Here is a 20889-nt window from a genome sequence, read left to right as displayed (position 1 = left end):
AGGGAAGATATTTTAAAATTAAAATTCAATGAATTAATTAACAATCATTAACACTATACATCAAACAAATTCATTGCCAAGGTGTTGCAAGGTATTGTGCCTTTTAAGTCGTTACTTCAGATTGTAATATCTACACATATGGTTTTGGGAAATTTTTTCTATTTCTGACCCACACACTTTACAGATAATTCGCAGGAGCAGAAGCCTTACTTTTATTTGTTTAAAAATGTCGAAATAGTTTATTCTTGAATATTAATTGCCCATGAGAATCTGGAATATAAAATTAAGCATTAAACAATGAGCTAGTGAAAGACAGACTGACTGAACACGCTTTTCACGGGTCTTTGTTGTCTAAAATACATTTCAGCCAATGAAGTGCTTTAAACTATATTAAGAAAAGCTGCCTTTCCTTCTATATAATGTAAATCATCATCATTTAATTAATTTCATTACTCAACCATTCCCTTGACTAACTGTCATAAACAATAAATTCTCTTTCAATATTGTTATTTGCCATATCTACATCTTACCAACATAGCTTTAGTTTGTCTTTTTAGAACTATGAAAATGTTAAATGATGTTAGCTAACATAGCAAAATAGAAACATAGAAAATAGGTGCAGGAGTAGGCCATTTGGCCCTTTGAGCCTGCACCGCCATTCAATATGATCATGGCTGATCATCCAACTCAGTATCCTGTACCTGCCTTCTCTCCATACCCCCTGATCTTTTTAGCCACAAGGGCCACATCTAACTCCCTCTTAAATATAGCCAATGAACTGGCCTCAGCTACTTTCTGTGGCAGAAAATTCCACAGATTCTGTGTGAATTTTTTTTTCTCATCTCGGTCCTAAAGGACTTCCCCCTAATCCCTAAACTGTTATCCCTTGTTCTGGAGTTCCCCAACATCGGGAACAATCTTCCTGCATCTATCCTGTCCAACCACTTAAGAATTTTGTAAGTTTCTATAAGATCCCCCCTCAATCCTCTAAATTCTAGCGAGTACAAGCCGAGTCTATCCAGTCTTTCTTCATATGAAAGTCCTGCCTTCCCAGGAATCAGTCTGGTGAACCTTCTCTGTACTACCTCTATGGCAAGAATGTCTCTCCTCAGATTAGGAGACCAAAACTGAACGCAATACTCCAGGTGTGGTCTCACCAAGGCCCTGTACAACTGCAGTAGAACCTCCCTACTCCTATACTCAAATCCTTTTGCTATGAATGCTAACATACCATTTGCTTTCTTCACTGCCTGCATGCCTACTTTCAATGACTGGTGTACCATGACACCCAGGTTTCGTTGCATCTCCCCTTTTCTTAATAATGCGTCATGGTCAACATCTCAAGCACCATCCTAGTTTCCTCACTTATGCTCCGTGGGTTAAAACTACACAAATACTATGACTGGTTTCTCATCCATGCAATGTCCTGCACCCTCACCAGCATTTCCAGTCAGCTATCCATTTCACTGACTGCTACTCTTCTGTTGATTAAGCTTCTTTCAAAATGACTTCAACTCCCTCCCTGTCTACTAATAACTGGTACCAACCAGCTAGTAATGCGAGAAGACAAAAAGACTGCAGATGCTGAAATCTGGAAAAGAAAACAGAACGCTGGAAGAACTTAATGGGTTAAGCAGCAACTGAGTTTGCTGAGGCTTTATAAAACACTGGTCTGACTGCATTTGGTGCATTGGGAGCAGTTTTGGGCCCCATTTCTGAGGATGTGCTGGCGTTTGAGAGGGTCCAGAGGAGGTTTCCAAGAATGATCCCAGGGATGACTGGTTAATGTATGATATATTTGACGGCACTGGGCACGTACTCACTGGAGTTTAGTAGTGAGGGGGACCTCATTGAAACTTATGGAATAGTGGAAGGCCTGGGTAGAGTGGATGTGAAGAGGACATTTCCATTAATGGGAGGTTCTAGGACCAGAGGCCATAGCCTCAGAATAAAGGATGTACCTTTAGAAAGGAGATGAGCAGGAATTTCTGTAGTCGGGGGGTGGTGAATCTGTAGCATTCATTGCCACAGACAGCTGAATATTTTTAAGGTGAAGATTGATTCATTATTGATCAGTATGGGTGTCAGGGGTTATGGAGAGAAGGCAGGAGAATGGGGTTGAGAGAGAAAGATAGATCAGCCATGATTGAATGGAAGCGTTGACTGGATGGGCTCAATGGCCTAATTTTGCTCCTACAACTTATGAACTTACCTGTGGAGGCAAAAGGTACAAGTTGATATTTCAAGCCCAGACCCAACTTCTTGTCTGAGGGGAAATGGGCAAGATTGCTGATATATAGCACTGAGTTGGGATAGAGGCTGGTCAATTATAAGTGGAAGCAGATGGTGAGTGCATGATGGACTGATTGGGTGAGACAGAGTCTGGGTGGTGAGCAGTGGAGCCAAGTTCAGTGAGAATAATGGGCAGATGGAACCAGGTGAGGTGCGGGGAAAGGAATGAAGAAAGGGAGAAGAAATTACCCATGAGGCCTTAACTTTACCTGTTGTTCCCTGACAGTACAATGACTTAAATTATCATTACAAAATTTGATTGGATATTAATTTAGTCATACTATCAATCATAGTCCACCACTCATCCATAGTCCCTAACTGCACAGGTGCAGCTCATTTCCCCTCATCCCCCAGCACTCCCTCCCCCATCCTCTTCATCCTCCTTCTTCTTTCTCTTCTCCTCCTACCATCCCCCAATCCCTCCCTCAACTCTCCTTTCCCCTACCCTCAGTCATTCCCTCCCTCCATAACTCATCTACCCTCCCTACCCCCCTCCTATCCCTCTACCCCCCCTAAACCTCCCCCCCACTATCCTTCCTGACCTCCCCCACTGCCCTCCTCAACCTCTATTCCCCGCTCCCTACCTCCCCCCTCCTCTCCCTTTATTCCTCCTCCTCCCCACTCTCCTAACTTCCCCAACTTTCCCCCTCTCCCTCAATCCTCCCATTCTCCCTCCTCACCTCCCCGGGATCTTTCCCCACTCCTCCTCTCCTCCCCAAACCCTCCCTCCCTCGCCTTTCCCCCACCATTAGTCACTCCCTCCATAACTCCTCTCCCCTCCCATCCCTCTATCTCCCACCTCCCTCTATCTCCCACCTCCCCCTATCCCCCCCACTCTCCCTCCTCACCTTCCCAGGATCTCGATGTTGGAACAGTCGGCCTCAGAGTCGACTAGGCTCTGGGCGACGCAGCTCCAGTCGCGCTCCAGCCGGCGATGTACAAACTCTGCTCTCTCCACTCCTTCAACTTTATTCTCCCCGCCGGTGAGTGACGGAGGACCCGGCCAATCAGTGTGGCGATGGTGCACCGAAAGAGGTGTCGCCATCCCGGGTGACTGACAGGAGAGGAGACCAATCTGCGCATGCGCGGTTTTAAAGATTTTTAAACCTTAATAGCTTTTAAACTATACCATCGATCGGAACAAAACTTGTTGCACTTGAGCACAGGAGAATGGTGAGTAAGATGGCGAAAAATCTTAGTGCTTTCGTGTACTGTTCTTGCGCAAATAGAAATGCCACGCAAACCGGAAGAGCACAAGATCAGAGTTTTAGTTATGTATAGATAAAAGACATCTCCTGCCAAAATATTTAAGGATTAGGCATTTTATTAGATCAAATTAAATTTTTAACTTTCAGCCAGTCACAAACCCACCTCGAACTGATATGGCAAGTGTTTTGTCTGCTGGCTGAAAAGATCTTTGTAAATAGAGTTGCCCATCTCCATCCAACTCCCAATAGGAAAAGCCAGACAGATAAACAGGGAAATCAGAGTCAAGGGCACAGGATGGCTGATATAGGGAATGAAGAGCATCAGATAATGCCAGTCAAAATCTAAGAAAATTCAATGAAATGGTTCAAGCGTTTGAAACAGAAAGTATTTCACTGCCATAGTTAAATCCCAAACTTACTTAAATGTAAAATTCAAAAAAAATAAAGAGACATGTCTATACTTCGTAAAGTCTGACTGGTCAATGGAGATTGAACTGTATTGCATTAAACAAACTACTGTATAGATTTTGGCAACAGCATCACAACCTATTCCATAGTTAAGTGAATTTTTAATTCACGATTTTATGAGGTGAAAAGCTTCTTAATAAAAATATTTGTTTAATCCATGACACACCATGAACATCTGAGGCATTAAACATAGCTTATGTCAAGAAAAGCTGGTGTTTTGGAACAATGTTTTCCAAAGTTCAGCATCCTGGGAATTGTCTTACCTCCTTTCTGGATATACTCCATTACCATTGTATCATGCAACAATGAAAAAATAGATCAAACCAATGGAACTTGGCATTTTTTACATTGAGATTTTCTCACATTTCTGCCAGACACTTTAGAATATGTACTCACCTTGTATACAACAGGCGTGAACCATGCTGGCATGAGGACCAAATTGCACAGCCGTGCTGTTGGACAGTGTTGGTCAAAGCTAATAAGGAGTGCCACATCCCCTAACTTTCCAAGTCCAATTATTTCTACAGGGACCTTTAAAATCACTTCATTCTGTTCTTCATATACACCAGGGCAAACAAAAATCTTATCATACATATTGGCAACAGCTAAGGCACTCCTGAGATTTGGATGTTCGTTTGTAGCGCCGACATATATAGTTTTTCTATCCTTCTTTCGCCGAAATAAATGCAAACAGTTTGAGGATTCCATGTCCTGGGCATTTTTGGTCCAAATTTTAGAAGCTAGGTGATGTTGCCTGAAAGCTTCCCGCCAAGATTGCGGTTCCACATCAGGTTCATTTGGCCAGTTTGGATGTTTGCATTCATTGCATCCAAGGCACAGCTGCCTCCACCGAGTATTATCCAGGCTGATTATCAGTTCATACCAAGCCCTGCACACCACACAACAACGACCCAGGTCTGGGAGAGGCAAATATGCAAGGATCAGACGCCACAACTCCAGTGGGAGACCGCTGATTTCCATAGTCACCTATAAATTAAAAAAATGATTAAAATTTATTATGGATGAAATAGTTTGGTACAGTGTCCCCTGTATTGTTACAATAACATTATATAGATAAAAGATACATAATGGAAACAGGCCCAGTTCACGCCTACCATCGATCATCCTTTCACACTAGCTCTAAGTTATTCCGCTTTTGCTGGCACGGTCTACACACTAAGGGTAATTTACAGAGGCCAATTAACCTTTAACCCGCACGTCTTTGGACTGTGGAAAGAAACCGGAGCACCTGGAGGAAACCCATGCGGTCACCCATTCTAGTGCTAATGCTGATAAGTATGAGGTACTGCATCTTGGCAGGTCAAATCAAAATAGGACGAACATGGAAAATGGTAGCGAATTGAGGAATGCAGTTGAACAGAGGGATCTAGGAATAACTGTGCATAGTTCCCTGAAGGTGGAATCTCATGTAGATAGGGTGGTAAAGAAAGCTTTTGGTGTGCTAGCCTTTATAAATCAGAGCATTGAGTATAGAAGTTGGGATGTAATGTTCAAATTGTACAAGGCATTGGTGAGGCCAATTCTGGAGTACGGTGTACAATTTTGGTCGCCAAATTATAGGAAAGATGTCAACAAAATAGAGAGAGAGTACAGAGGAGATTTACTAGAATGTTGCCTCGGTTTCAGCAACTAAGTTACAGAGAAAGGTTAAACTAGTTAGGTCTTTATTATTTGGAGCACAGAAGGTTAAGGGGAGACTTGATTGAGGTATTTAAAATGATGAGAAGGATAGACAGAGTTGATGTGGATAAGCTTTTTCCATTGAGAGTAGGGAAGATTCAAACAAGAGGACATGATTTGAGAATTAAGGGACAGAAGTTTAGGGGTAACATGAGGGGGAACCTCTTTACTCAGAGAGTGGTAGCTGTGTGGAATGTACCTTTGCCTGAACATGCAAGAGTTGATCCTATTTGGACTGTGTATTCAACACCAAACATAAGAGGCAAGAAAAAAGACCAAGGTTAATGGAGATGATAAATCTCAGAATGATAAACTTTGTCAGTGCATAGTGTGGCTCCTTATATGCTTTGTCCCTCATGTGTCAGCCACAGAATGTCAGAGGAATTTCAGTACGATTGCAATCTTGCATCTAACCAAATTCATAATCAAATGGATGCATTGTTTGAAATGAGAATGTTACAATATATGGACTTACACGTTCTCCTCTGTGCCAATAATATAATTTGCTTCATTTGGTGCCATGTTTCTAGGCAATAGGTTGTTTGAATCATGAAAAGGTTGATCTATATTTACACTGGTAGGCCAATCCAAAATTTAAAAATGTCCTTTGATCAATGTAGCAGCAGCCACTGAAAAAATAACAACTATTTTGTCTGCTCATTTCCAATTCAATGATCAAAGTCGTGTCACAAAGTGATTCTGTGGAAGGAATAAACTAGCGCTCAGGCCAAACAGAAACTTTTTTTTTTTTTAAACATTTTTAGTACACTTACTCTGGACTGTGTCACAGCACGGAGAACCAACAATTACACAAGGCTTTTCACAACCTCAGCAGGTATTACATAAATAGATGGAAAATCTGACATTAATCCTCCTCCATGATCGATCAGCAGCCTATGACATGACTAAACATTCTGTCCGTGCCTCCCTTAACGTCCAGTTCCATTGTTAACTATCTATTATAGCCAAAGATTCACCTGCAAAGGCATCATTATCCAGTACTGCACTGCAACATCCAAGGTTCACAAGGGTCTCTATTTACTACACTTCAGAACACATAAGATTCCACACATTTAATGGCAACATCACTTCACCACCCCTCTACCCATCTACTCCAATAATGCTGATTAACACAAACACCTGGTTCAATAATAAACCAAATTTAAAATTGACAACTATCAGTTCAAAGTTCATGATGGTCATTTCAAATTTCTCTCTGGTCTCTGTTATCTCATCAGCTGAAAATTCTGCATTCATTTAAGTCTATCTTAATAAGCATCTACAGCTTAAGTCATGATACAAATGGCAGGCGCTGTCATCAGGACTCACACTTTCTCATCAGTGGCAATAATATAATCTGCTTCATTTGATACCATGTTGAAAGGCAACAGCTTGTTTGGATCAGAAAATAGTTGATCTATACTTACACTGTTTCATCAGTACAACACATGGTCAAAAATGTCCGTTGATCAAATGAGCGGCAGCCACTGAACACACTGGCAATAAGCTTTGACATTTCCTCCCTGAATCTTGTTTCAAATGCTTCTTAAAACTTCTCACCTTGTTTTACTCTCTCCTCATACAGTTTAGTGCAAAATGTGGTTTGCTACCATTTCTGCTACAAAAAGTTTGTAAATTTCTTATCAGGATAGTTAAAAGGCATTGCATAAATGCGAGCTAACTGTTTTACGAGCTGAGAGAACTAGCTGCTCTTCTTTCCTTCCACCTAATGGAGCAGAAGAGCAAGAAGATACAAAAACAACATTGATTTATTGCCATGGTGATCCTTGTTGATAGCCTGGCAAGATCCTTACAGGACAGAAATTCTTTAATGGGTCCCAAAAGACATTATATAAAGGCCAAACTATTCCACAAAAATTGAAACCAAATGGTTAAATTTGCTCATTTGGGAATTGAACCATCACAGAATTTCTGATTCTCCCCTTTCTCTGTCATCGTTCCTGGAAACGTATGCTTTCACAAGACAGCACAGCGGTTGAGAGGTTTACAATTTAAAGCCTCATTTCCCCCTGGGCTTTGCTGCCAGTGGTAGAGTGATTTAAATTGGACGTGTGTAGGGGCCAGAAATCGAGGAGCATAGAGATCCTGGAAGGCTGGCGGGCAAGGGGAAGTAAGGATGTGGATGAGGCCAGGCTAAGGCAGGCTAGGGGCCAGGCTAATGGGAAGATTTTTATGTCAAAATGTCGGCTAACCAGGATCTAATGCAGATCAGTGAACACATTAGTAATAGTTGAATAGCATGCAAATTAGAGGCGGCAGAGTTTTAAATTAGTTTGTGGTTACTGCGTGGAGGATTAAGGTGGCTTGGATTGTGGGGAAGTCTCCCTAGGTAATGAAGGAAGAGATTTTGACAACACTTGAAATTAGGCAGGTGGAGTGATGGTAGAGGGTGAAGGAGGCAGCCTTGGTTGTGCTCAGAAAATGAAGCTAAACATAGGAACTGACAGCACCTCTGGCTTAGTCACTATTTAATGTCTTGCCAATTTGTGAACTCCTCTTTTATAACCCATCTCCATAATCCTTTTATTCCTTAAATCTCCTACCATTCATTAATCTTATCTTTGAAAACCGAATATCCACATCTCCTGGTGTTGGAGAATTAAAAAATAAAATGTACTCTTTAATTCTGACTCTTCAGTTAAAGACAACAGTATCGATATAGTCAAACCATTGAAAATATTACACACCTCACATCTTATTTATAAAGCAGCCGCAGTACCATGCTTTTCTAAGATTGCACACACACACAGTAGGAATTAATTAACACCTCACATCTTATTTATAAAGCAGCCGCAGTACCATGCTTTTCTAAGATTGCACACACAGTAGGAATTAATTAATTGCATCCATCCTTTGACATGCAATTCTGAACTGCCTGATCTTTCATGTTAACTTCCACATATTGCGTATCAGCACACCCAAATGTTAAAAAAATGTTTTTCCATTCTTCCTATTTAAATTATTCATCTGACATTCCCCAATATTTTACAACATCCATCATCACCTTCCTTTCTCATTTAAATCGTCATCTCCATACTTTCTTTGTATCCCTTAAAAAAGTTACTTCTTCATCAAATTTGCAAACAAGATACTCGGTCCTTTCATTGAAAGACTGTAGGTAGCTCAGGCTCAAATTCAGCCACAAACTTGACAAACTTCATCCCATTTATTCACAGTGTTTTAAAAGTTTTATCCACTTCTCTATTCGGGCAATCAATTTCAATATTGTGAACAATTTTTGTGTAGCCACTTTTGGTGTGAGAGCTTACTAATATATTTTGAAAATTTGGATATAATACATCCACTAGTTCTTTCTTATCTGCCCATTACATTCTCAAAACCTATTGCTTATCAATCCTAATGCACCTCACATGACACCCCACTGATTCTATTCAATAATGGGTTTTTTTAAAATGCTGTTACCACATCCCTAATATAGTATTTGAGCATTTCCCAACTCCTGCTGTGTAATAGATCTACTTTACAGCACTAAGATATAAATCATCAAATCCATTCAGATTTTTATACCATCCAGTCAGAAGCTCGTCCAGGGCACAAATGCAGCCAAGTTGAATGGTCGAGTTTAATCTCAGATATTTGGAAGTTGAATGGATGGAATTGCTGGCTGGGGAACAGACTTCATGTTGGAAGTCCAAAAGCAATGATTTAGGTTTTTCCAATGTTAAATGGCCGAAAATATTTGTTCTTCCAGTATTGGACAACTGATCTGACAGTTAATGGAACGACTAAGAGTGTGTCGTGTGGTGCAGCTTCGAATATTGATAGGCAAAAACTAACATTTTTGATGATAATGCTAAACAATTACATATAAATGGCATGATGATCTGTAAGAGGGCATGACATGATGTATAAATAAACTGGAATAGAATGTATGGTTTGCACTGGAAAGAGTATGAGAAAGTTTGGTTTGTGCAGTTAATTTTAATAGCATGTTTGACATGCATTTCAGTAACTGCTGACTTTCAAAAGATTGGTACAAAGTAAATGAGGTCACCAGATATTGCTGAACAAAACACAAATTTCATTAGCCGTGGTTCCACATGGGATGAATTTGCTGATTCTGATTTTGCTTACCTCTAGTCCCAATGGGACACCATTAGTGTGTGTACGCATCATCCCTACTAAGACAATTTAATGGCCACTGTATTATAGCATGTAATTCAGATTATTTATCCCCATGTTTATTCCAGGTTTTTTTTACATGTTTCAAATGAGTTTCTTTTTCCCTTAATTCACCTATCTGTTTCAGCACAACTTCTGATCATTCTCTCTTAAATACTTGTCTGGGTTTCGCTTTGTTGCAACTATACTTATTACCTCAACTAATCCATGTTGCAGCAAATTTTCTATTTTAATCACTCTCTGGATTTAAATATTTTGCCTGAAATATTATTGACATTATTAATTATCTAATCTTTATAACATTTCATGTTGGACTCCTTCGCAATCTGAACCATAAATTCCAGATCTAGTACACTAAGGTTGCATATGAATTAAGATTCATTCAGCCCCTCAAACATGCTCTGCCAATAAGATTTTGGATGATCCATTTGTAACCTAAACTTTACATTCCTGTCTACCCATAATCTTTCAACCCTTATTTGTTAAGTTCTATCTGCCTTTACTTTATACTGCTTTAACTTAAAATCTGCCCATTCCAGGTATTGGCACAGTAAATCTTGACTGAACTGCTTCCAACACATTTAAACCCTCCCTTAAATAAGGCGGCCAATATTATACAGTAAGATGTGGCTCCACCAAAGCCCCACATAAATGAAGCATGACTGTCACATTTTTAAACCACACTATCGAAATAAGACAGTTTCCTATTTTATATTATTATAATTCATTTGTCAACCTCACTTAACCTATCTACATTTCTCCAGCCACTTTATGTGGTTTTCAAAATTTAGCTTCCTATACTTTATGTATAATCAGATTAAATCCTTGCTGCCTTCATCCTAAAAGGTTGAGGCCCAACAATGAGTCCTATATCTTACCCTCTGAAGTACATCTGAAGGGTCTCGACCCGAAACGTCACCTATTCCTTTTCTCCAGAGATGCTGTCTCACCCGCTGAGTTACTCCAGCATTTTGTGTCTATCTTCGGTGCAAACCAACATCTGCAGTTCCTTCCTAACCATTTATGCTTAGTCTCTGCTTCTTGTTGCCAGTCTTCTACCCATGCCAACATGTTATCATGGATGAAAAACTGCTGGAGCTGTGAAACAGAAATTGTTGGATGAACTCATTACATCAGGCAGCATGTCTGGAATGAGAAAGTTACTAGAACAGTTCATCAGGACTGAGAGCGAGAGAAGGTGCCATGCTTATCCTTTCATCTCTTCCTGTCACAGCAGCAAGGAAACTAAACAATCTTTAAGGGGCGGCACGGTGGCGCAGTGGTAGAGTTGCTGCCTTACAGCACTTGCAGCACTGGAGATTTGGGTTCAATCCAGTCTACGGGTGCTGTCTGTATGGAGTTTGTATGTTCTCCCCGTGGCCTGTATGGGTTCTTTCCGAGATCTTCGGTTTCCTCCCACACTCCATAGTGTGTGTAGGATAGTGTTAATTTGCAGGGGTCGCTGGTCGGCGTGGACCCCGTGGGCCGAAGGGCCTGTTTCCACGCCATATCTTTAAAACTAAAACTAAAATACTCTCTTAAAGTGCAGCATTGGTTCACCTGTACTTGTCGCAATCTGATACTGCATTCGGTATTCAAAATATGGCCTCCACAACATTGGAAAAATCAAACAGATTGTTGATGGGTTGGGGAGAAATCACTTTGTGGAGCATCTGCACTCAGTCCCATGGAGTGACCCCGAGTATTATACAGATTATGAGATTATGCAGAAATTACAAGATTAACAACACAGTACACAGGCAGCAGAACTTATCTCCCCTAAACACACACATTAGGTAGACACAAAATGCTGGAATAAATCAGCGGGACAAGCAGCATCTCTGGATAGAAGGAATGGGCGGCGTTTTGGGTCGAGACCCTTCTTCAGAGTTACTCCAGCATTTTGTGTCTACCTTCGATTTAAACCAGCATCTACAGTTATTTCCTACATATTTTCCCTATTTGAGAAATCCCTTTTGTTCTGCCTGTTGTCTTCCCCAGTCTCTGCTACCTAGACTGACTTCTGTCTCATTCTCAGTCTTGGTGAAGGGCCCAGATCTGAAACATTACACTGGTTCTCTTTGCAATCCCACAGATGCTGCCTGACTTTGCTGAGCTTTCTAACATGATTTTTATATTTATTTCACTGTTAACTCTTACACAATGAGCTTTTACTTTCAACTACATTCTGGAAATCTGAGTTTAGCATATACTGGTTCCCTTGTATCGACAGCACATTAATTCAAAAAGTTCAATAAAAATTTCCCTATCAGAAAACCATGTTGAATTTGCTTGACCACCTTGATGTCTTATCTTTAATAATAGCTCCTATCGTGCGTGTGTGTGTGCGTGTGTGTGGTGTGGAGTGTGTGGGTGTGTGTGTGTAACGTTGGGATGGGGGTTGGTGAGGAACGCCTCTCAGTTCTAACTTCTTAATTCAGGTGCCATTCTTGTTAATCAGTGTGGTCTTATACTGGTTTATACAAATTTCAGTACATAATAAAGAGTGAACAACTTTCCCCAGTGATTCTACATTACCTAAAGAGCTGTAGGAAAATCAAAATAAAGACACAAGGTATTTAGAAATACAAATAGGTCATTATTGCAATGAGAATTATTGGCCAAATTGTTAAATGAGCAGCAAGGTGGTACACTGACTTCCAGAGTTGCCAACTTTCTCACTCCCAAATAAAGGACAAATTCCCGACAGGCAATTTGTTGACCTAATCGGCCATAGCTGGGTGAATGATGAGTTGGCCCGGGTGCTGGACAGCACACAAAGCTAGCTGAGGAGTTTTGTCCGGAGCGCAGGACTTTGTGCAAAGTCCGGCACCCCACCCAACTCATGAACAGATGGTCAGCCATGAGAAGGAGGGGTGGTGGTGTCGGTAGTAAGCGAAGGTCGGACAGCAGGCTGGGCTGCCAACCGACGGGGTCACTGGCAAGGCGCTGCTGCTGCACTCCATAGGCTGCACTACCTCGGGACATGTGAGACGGGGCAGGACGTGGTGCTCCAACCCAATAGTCCCCTCGACCCAAGTAGTAGCAGTCAAATACGGGACATGCATGGTCCCATATGGGATAAACCAATTTAGCCCAATATACGGGATGTCACGGCTATTACGGGACAGTTGGAAACCCTACTGACTTCTTCAAATCAAGATAGTTCCAGATTGAATTGGTGTTTGGAGTTAATTCACAGCATCTTTACTGTTATTCAGGTCCATCACCGATTTTCCAGAACTGATGGTCCAGCACCTCCTTTAATCAGGACAGGATTACTAGAGCACACTTGATATTTCCTCCCCCCCCCCAGAAGTCCTCCAGAAAATGTTGCATCTAGGCCGGGTGAGACGGTCAATCTGGACCTCATCGGGATTTCCGTGACTGGACTTCCGATCGACGGGTTGAATTTGCCCCCTCCAGTCGGGGATCTGGAACTCCGGCCTGGTCGGAGCTGGCAGATCCGTTCCCATAGGTGACTTCTGTTGCTGGACTCCCAACCGGTGGTTCGAATATGTGCCCCGTGGACGCGGTTCTGAAACCCTGCGGATCCATTTCCAAGGCAGACTTTATAGGCCAGTAACTTGGCTCCCTGGAGGCCTAGACGGATGGTTCTGGTACCGTTTGACTTCTCTCAGAGGCCGTGACCCTTGTTGCTCTGGCAAAATGGATAATCGGCAAGGTTGTGGAACCAAAGGTTCCAGAAAATCGGTGGTACACCTGTACGACAATGTCAAAGATATATTCCTTTAAATATCTAAGAGAATGAGGACTTGAGGATACAGGATCATGTAATTCAGAACATTCATGTGGCATAATGTGCGGTACGGTGCATTATTATAAACTGTAACTATTGTTGTTATCACAAAATCAACCTTTTATCCTAAAATAATTCATAAACTGACAAATTTGTTACTGTTGAGATGATAAAGGTGTTAAAAAATGTATTTAAATGTTCCACAAGTCCCCTTTTATTCCCCAAATTGTCTGGCAGAATTACTATTGTAAGTATTTGAATGATATAAATTAGTATTATTCCTACCACAAAATGAGAGAAAGTAGAACAAAATAGAAGTAATCTTTTCTCCCAAGATCTTTTTAAATGGATCCATTCCATCTCTCCAGAGATGCTGCCTGTCTGTGTTACTCCAGCATTTTGTGTCTACCTTCTTTTTTTAAATGTAGAGGTACATGGCCGATCAAACATTGTGAAACATGTTAAACCCTGGTAGTGCGTACAATCCACAATCTAGAAATGACAAATCCTCAAATTGGTTGTCAACGAGACTTAAGTGAATGAGGTTCAATCTTATAAGAGAGCAACTTATGAGATAACGAAGTCTAAATAATGATAGGATTTGATATAATAAATGAGAAATTGAGTTACTAGCGGGGGCGGATTTAAGCTGAATTTAAGCTGGCAAAAAATTAAAAGGGTCCCAGAAAAACACACGTTGTGATCTGAAATATTCTACGGAGAGGACAATTGAAGCAATGAGGATCTGGAAACATATTTGAAAGGAAACATTTACAGGGCTTCGAAGAATGAGATGGTATTGGGTGTAATTCCCTTCAATAACCAGAAACAAGAAAAAAAGAACGAAATCCGTTTTGCAAAAGAAATAAATCCGTTCTGCAAAAGAAAGATTGAAAACATTTGAACATATTTGCATCACGTTGAGTCTACCCCGAGATAGGTTTGTCCGGCACCCCTCCGTCAGTCAGGTTGTGTACAGGCTACATCGGGGGGGTAGATACCAGTTCACGTCGGGGAAGGAATCAACTTTACCGCTCACCTCCTGTCTCCTCAGCGGTGCTGGCAGATGGCGTCCCCAGGCGCGGCTCGAGTCGGCCAACTCTCACTCTCCTCTCGGACGCGTTGCAGCGCCGGGGGGGTGGCCGCGACCAGCGCGTCCTGCCGCTCCATCGAGACCGAGTAGAGCCTAGCAACGGCCTAGGCCTCCGCCATGTCCCGCTCCGGGCGCCGCCGCCAGGCGTCCAGCGCCGGGCCCAGCCTGGCGATGACGTCACGCAGCAACCGCACGGTCGCCAGAAGAGCGAGATGCACGCTCTGTTTGCAGTCCTCAATCGGATAACCCTAGTGTAAACGTGTTGCAAGACAAGGATATACAGTATTGGCACAAATGTAAGATCTTATTACTCACAAAAATGCTGGAGTAAACTCAGCCGGACAGATCTTATTAGGGTTATTCTGAAGGGTAGAATAAAGACCAATAAAATGACATTTATTTATTTTTTGCAGAGAACAAGCAACTCAAATATACAATGAAAAATAGCACGAACATTTTTTCCAAAGATTGACACAAAAAGCTGGAGTAACTCAACGGGTTAGTCTGCATCTCTGGAGAAAAGGAATAGATGTCGTTTCGGATCGAGACCCTTCCAAAGTATGTATTTTAATTTTTACGCTACTAAACTATTTTTAGGAAAATTAATAGAACTAAATAACAGTTTCCTTAGCTTTTCCCCCAAGTCGAATCTTAAATAGGATGCCTAAAATTCTAAAGTTAAAATTATCAGCAAGAGCACACTTCAACAAAGCTAAAACATTTAATAAATTGGGGATTACGAAACCAGTCTTCAGGACTGTCCACTCTATTCCACGATTTGAATAACGCTTCAAAACGTTCTTCATTTCACGTAGGGCAATGCAAGTTATGTAGTGCATCACTAATTATCTTTCTGCATTCTCATAATGACTGCATTTCAATAGATTTACTTTGTCATTAGGAGGTCCACCTGCTGATTTTGTACACAGCTTCAATTAAAAAGTTCCAAATAAGGAAAATGATTGACAGAGATCTCGAATTTCAATTTAAATAAATACGTACAGAAAGTGGAACAATTTGGGGATATTTATTATTCAATAAATGCATTTCTTAATAATTTCTGTGATGTTAGGGCCAAAGCTGGCATTTATTTCCCATTCTCCACTACCGCTCCACCTGCAACACCTTCGTTCATTTGCCCTTTCCTATACAAACCACCCCCTCCTCAGGAACTTTCCTCTGCAACTGCAGGAGATGTAACACCTGTTCCTATACCTATACCTCTTCCCTCGGTTCCATCCATGGACCCCAGCAGTCCTTCCAGGTGAGACAGAAGTTCAGCTGCACCTCCTCTACTGCATCTAGTGTTCACGATGTGGCCTCCTGTACATCGCAAGACAGCGACAATTTCGCCTGACACTTGCGCTTGGTCCGCTAAGGCGTACCAGATCACCCTGTTGCTAACCATTTTAACTCCTCTTTCCATTCCCATGTTGAGCTTTCCCTCCTGGGCATGCTCCGTTGCCAGAATGATACAAAAAAAATAAAGAGGACAATGTGGGAAACTCAGGATCCAATGAGACCAAAGAACTTAAATAGTAATAAGATTAATAGTAAAGCAAATTACTGGGAAAGTTCAGTGGACTAAAAGCTGAAAGATGCAAGGGACTATGTGGCTTCAACCTTGGATCTTAAAGTTATGGCATGAAGATGTGTTGGAATGATTATCAATAATTCTTTTGATTTGGGAAACAGTCCCAATGTACCATATGCAATATTGCATTCCAAGAAAAAATTGAGAGAAAAGGGGCTCAGTAGTTGAGCAATTGTGGGATGATTAGGATGCAGTAACAAATAACTCAGAAAACTTTAATGTGATAAGGGTTTATCTTTATGAAAGGTTAATTTTGTTTGGTAATTCCAAAGAGTTTACTTAAGAAGTGACTAGCAAGTAATACAAGTGGAACCAGTAATCTATAAGCAACAACATATCTTGATTTTCAAAAGACATTTGATTGGGCAGCACACGAAAGGTAATTGCATAAAATAAGGACTCGCAAACTAGGCAATAAATGGATCATTTACAAGTTGGCATAGTATTACTAACGTGCTGTCACAGTGAAGCATTCTGCTTTCACCTAAACTATATTATTGATCCGAATGATGAAGTGTAGTATTTCCAGATATGCTGATAGTATCAAGCTATGTGTGAAAGTGAACTATGAGGAAAATGTTGGGCTAGAAATTGGATTGCACCTAAAAATCTCGACAGCTGCTTGGTTGGGATACCTGTGTTAATCTTCAATGCTCCATAACTTAATTAGCATGAATGCCAAGGTATCATCTGTGGTTGGGATATGGATGTATATCCTGGGGTTGGGGTGTAATGGGAAGAGGTGCTGTGGAAGTGTTAAGGAGGATATATTATGAGGGGGGGGGGGGGGGGGGGTTCACGGAAATATTCAGGGACATATTCATGGTGGACTGGGAGCATCAGCACAGAATGAAGTGGACAAGTGTTGTACAAGTCGAGAGTCAAGAGACTTTAATTGTCATATGTTCCGACAATGGAACAATGAAATTCGTACTTGCAGGAACATAACAAGTATGTAGACACAATATACATACATGCACAATACACATAGATTATAAATAATAAACACATGTTCAATAAATTAATTACCCCAATACTTAGTACAAAAGAAGATGGACGTTGCCGTAACAGCTCAAACAGAAATGCCAAAGCAGACATCAATCCCCCAGTTCAAATATGCATCAACAATAACAAATCAATGGATCCGCATTTGGCATTGGATGCCAATTGCCAATAATTGCACTTACCCACCAGCCTAGCACTAAATGAGTGTCAAATGCATAGAGACCCAAATCAAAAAACTATTTGGCACACATATTAAAGACCAATGTGTTCTAGCTGGATTTTCGATTTGTCCTATTAAATCATATTGTATGGTGCATAAATGGGACATCAGATTATGCACTAGGCTACCTGATCTGCACACGTAATGAGGCCCAGGCTCTCACAGATGCATGCTCACATAATATCAGGGCGTTTCGTCCAATGTCAGGGTCTTACTGCTAGAAGGCCTAAGCACAGCTCATTGTAACAGCTATACCTATAAAAGGTTAGGATAGTGGCCATATAAATGAAATTGTGCTGATGAATAACACTCGCCCTGTACATACATCAAGTCAAACGGAAGCGTACTTATTTTGATCAATCATGACTTGCAGATGAATCTCGGCCTACAGTGAGGTATAATGAAAATCTTGCTTGCAGCAGCATCGCAGGCACATAGGGGCCACACATTTTCCCCAATTGAGTAGAATGTTGTATTTTTATGCAGTCAGAAATATGGTACATCTTACATCTTTCTCAAGTATACAGATATCCCCTCATCAGAACAGTCCCAAACTAGATAGAATTTGATTGTGATCTATGTTGTTCCCACAATCTTTATCATCTTAATTGTTTTCTTTGTTTGTTTTCCAACAGATCCCTAGGACTATCAATTAACTAGACATAGGAAGTCATTACACAAGATAAGATTAAGCTTATGGGTTGCTACTCCTTACACCTTTACTATTTCTCTACATAGGCATGCAGAAATTCTTCTACAAGGGTTAACAGGTTAATATTGAGAAACCCTTTCCTCAAGCTGTAGATTCTAAATGATTCTAGGTAGCATGGTCTGTGGCTAAGGGTTTGTTTTAATACGGAATGTCATCAATCTTTTAGATCCTCTAATTCATTAGTGTGAGGTTGCTTCTTGTTTAATATATTTGAGGTTGAGGTGGTTAGATTTTAGCGTATTGCAGGAATCAAGGGAGATGGGGATCATGCAGGAACATGGACTTGTGACTAAGGAATAAGCATGAAAACAGAGCAGGCCAGATTGAGGAACTATTTAACCTATTGCTGGTTCAATTTCTTTTGTTAGAAAATGTTTCCACATAAAATGACAACGTAAACTAAACTACATGCAAATTCTTACTTTGCTTTATATTAATATGTTTGATTTTGATGGGATTTTTCTTGCTGAGCTGTATTGTGTTAATTGTTGATGTTATCGCCACACAGAGGCATTAATTTGGGTCATGTCTTTCATACAGAGAGGTGGGTATATGGAAGAGGAAGTGGTAGAGGTTTAAAAAAACATTTGAACAAATTCATGGATAGGAAAGATTTATAGGGATATGGGGAACTAGAACAATCTTAGGAAGGTACCTTGGTCAAAATGACCCAATAAATAATAGCGTGATCTATTTACCTCTTTTGCACAGAACGTATCGGGTGCAGAGCCCGATTTTCTCTCAATGTATAGACTGCGCAAAACATGAAGTCTGTTGTCTATAAATGCAGCACTTAAAAGTTAATAGTTATTGTTATTAATTATACCCATTATCACCAATAAAACCGGAAGAGGTGAATTATTAAAAGTCGAAAGAGCTGTTAAATGGAGTGATTCATTTGGACATGCATTTCAGCTTAATGATTTGATTGACAAAGGTAACAAAAAAAAACAGATTGAACCTCTTTCGGATTTAAATATAGCATCAGTTTACAATTGAGCTCAGCAAACACTCCAGTAAACAGGTCATGTTCAGACATGGTAGCAACTCCCCATTCAAAGACCTGGTAATTTATTAAAATCTGATAGTTCATTAGATTATAATATTAATATTTTGCAAGAATGTGTACTTTGGTGTAGTGAAGTATTCAGATATCTAATAAAAGAATCATCAAAACAAAATATATCTAAACATATCTGCAAAATCATGGTCAAAGGGGAATATTTTCACCATCTTAAAGGAAGTTCAAATGTCATACAAATCTATGTTGCATAATGAACAGACTCCTGTGAGATGCCACATCACTTCTCATTTGTTCCAAATGCATTGTGCACATAGAACAGTTTTCTAGATAGATAAATAAATTGCTAGAATTCTGGGCAGCACAGAGGTGCAGCAGGTGAGTTGCTGCTTTGCATCCCTAGAGTGCCGCGTTTAATCCTGAGTACTTGTGCTATCTGTACGGAGTTTGTACGTTCTCCCTGTGACCACATGGGTTTTCTCTGGGGGCGCCAGTTTCCTCCCACATTCCAAAGACACATGTTTGTAAGTTAATTGGCCTATGTAAAAAAAATATTGTAAATGGTCCCTGGTGAAAAGTTAGTGCTCATGTACGGGGTTATTGCTGATTGGTGCATAATCAGTGGACTGAAGGGCGTTTCTCCACTGTATCCCTGAAACTAATGCTAAAACTAAATTAATTTAATATAGTAGTCACCTTCTTCAGAAAAACCACTTCACCATTTCACGAACTTCCAAGTCTTTAGCCCCACCACTTCATCAGTCATTGTCGGTCAGTTCCTTCATAGTTCCATTCACCCTTAAGAAGGCCTCAGGGACCTTTGGTTCTTCCAAGATCAGAGATCCAACCAGCTCCAACCCACTAACATTGTCCGACACTTGGCAGAACTAGTTCTCACTCTTTTGTGCCACTATCTCACTAACTTTCTTTTAATTCAGTCATACACCATAGAAATTGGGCCGTCGGCCCAACTTCCCTATGCTGACCATGGTGCCCCATCTACACTAGTCCTACCTACCTGCATTTGGTCCATATCCCTCCAAAACCTTTCTATATATGTACCTATCCAAATGTCCTTTTAATATTGTTATAATGCCTGTCTCAACTTCCTCCTCTGGCAGCTTGTTCCACATACACATCACCCAGTGTGAAAACGTTGCCCCTCAGGTTCCTATTAAATCTTTCCCCTCACTTTTGACCTCTGGTTCTTGATTTCCCTTACTCTGAACAAGACACAGTGCAGCTCCTTATCTATTCTCATCATTACCTTATACACCTCTCTAGGCTCATCCCTCATCCTCCTGCGCTCCAAGGAATAAAATCCTAGCCTGCCCAATCTCTTCCTATAGCTCAGGGCCTCCAGTCTTGGCAATATTCCTCATAAATCTTCTTTGCACTTGCTTCAAGTCAAAGGTGTAGCCATGGGCCATAGTTATGCATATCATTTTGTTGGCTAGGCTGCACTTTTTGTTTCAAACATATATTAGTGTCATTCCTCGACTTTCTCTACTATAACTGTGTCTGCATTGAGACTGTCTCCTATGCAGATCTCACTGATTTCATCAATTTCACCAACTTCCACGCTACCCTCAAATTCATTTGGACCATTTCTGACCTCTCTTCACTGATCTCCATCTCTATATCAGGCAAC

General features: G+C 40.8%; 2 protein-coding genes and 1 long non-coding RNA gene across 4 annotated transcripts in view; 1 reads left to right on the top strand and 2 right to left on the bottom strand.

Annotated features, from left to right (window-relative positions):
• The window catches only part of fbxo10 (F-box protein 10), a 64044-nt gene extending 49218 nt beyond the window's left edge, over window positions 1–14826 (bottom strand). The window contains exons 1-3 of one of the 2 annotated variants that reach the window (XM_055632698.1): window positions 14633–14826; window positions 10712–10931; window positions 4365–4955 (exon numbers count right to left, since the gene is read on the bottom strand). In XM_055632698.1, coding sequence (XP_055488673.1) covers window positions 4365–4949 — 585 coding nt within the window. In that variant the 5' untranslated portion in view covers window positions 4950–4955; window positions 10712–10931; window positions 14633–14826. The remainder of the gene's footprint in view (window positions 1–4364; window positions 4956–10711; window positions 10932–14632) is intronic. The other variant, XM_055632696.1, reaches the window with a different exon arrangement.
• Window positions 1–20889, bottom strand: part of LOC129695600 (zinc finger and BTB domain-containing protein 5) — a 413756-nt gene that overhangs the window by 125178 nt on the left and 267689 nt on the right. The window lies entirely within an intron of this gene.
• Window positions 14844–18543, top strand: LOC129695608 (uncharacterized). The gene is made up of 3 exons (XR_008723200.1): window positions 14844–14982; window positions 15100–15244; window positions 18141–18543. It is a non-coding gene; the product is annotated as an uncharacterized LOC129695608 (long non-coding RNA).

Source organism: Leucoraja erinacea, chromosome 3 (assembly GCF_028641065.1).
Source record: "Leucoraja erinacea ecotype New England chromosome 3, Leri_hhj_1, whole genome shotgun sequence".
NCBI lineage: Eukaryota > Metazoa > Chordata > Chondrichthyes > Rajiformes > Rajidae > Leucoraja > Leucoraja erinaceus.
This window is presented reverse-complemented; position numbering and strand designations above follow the sequence as displayed.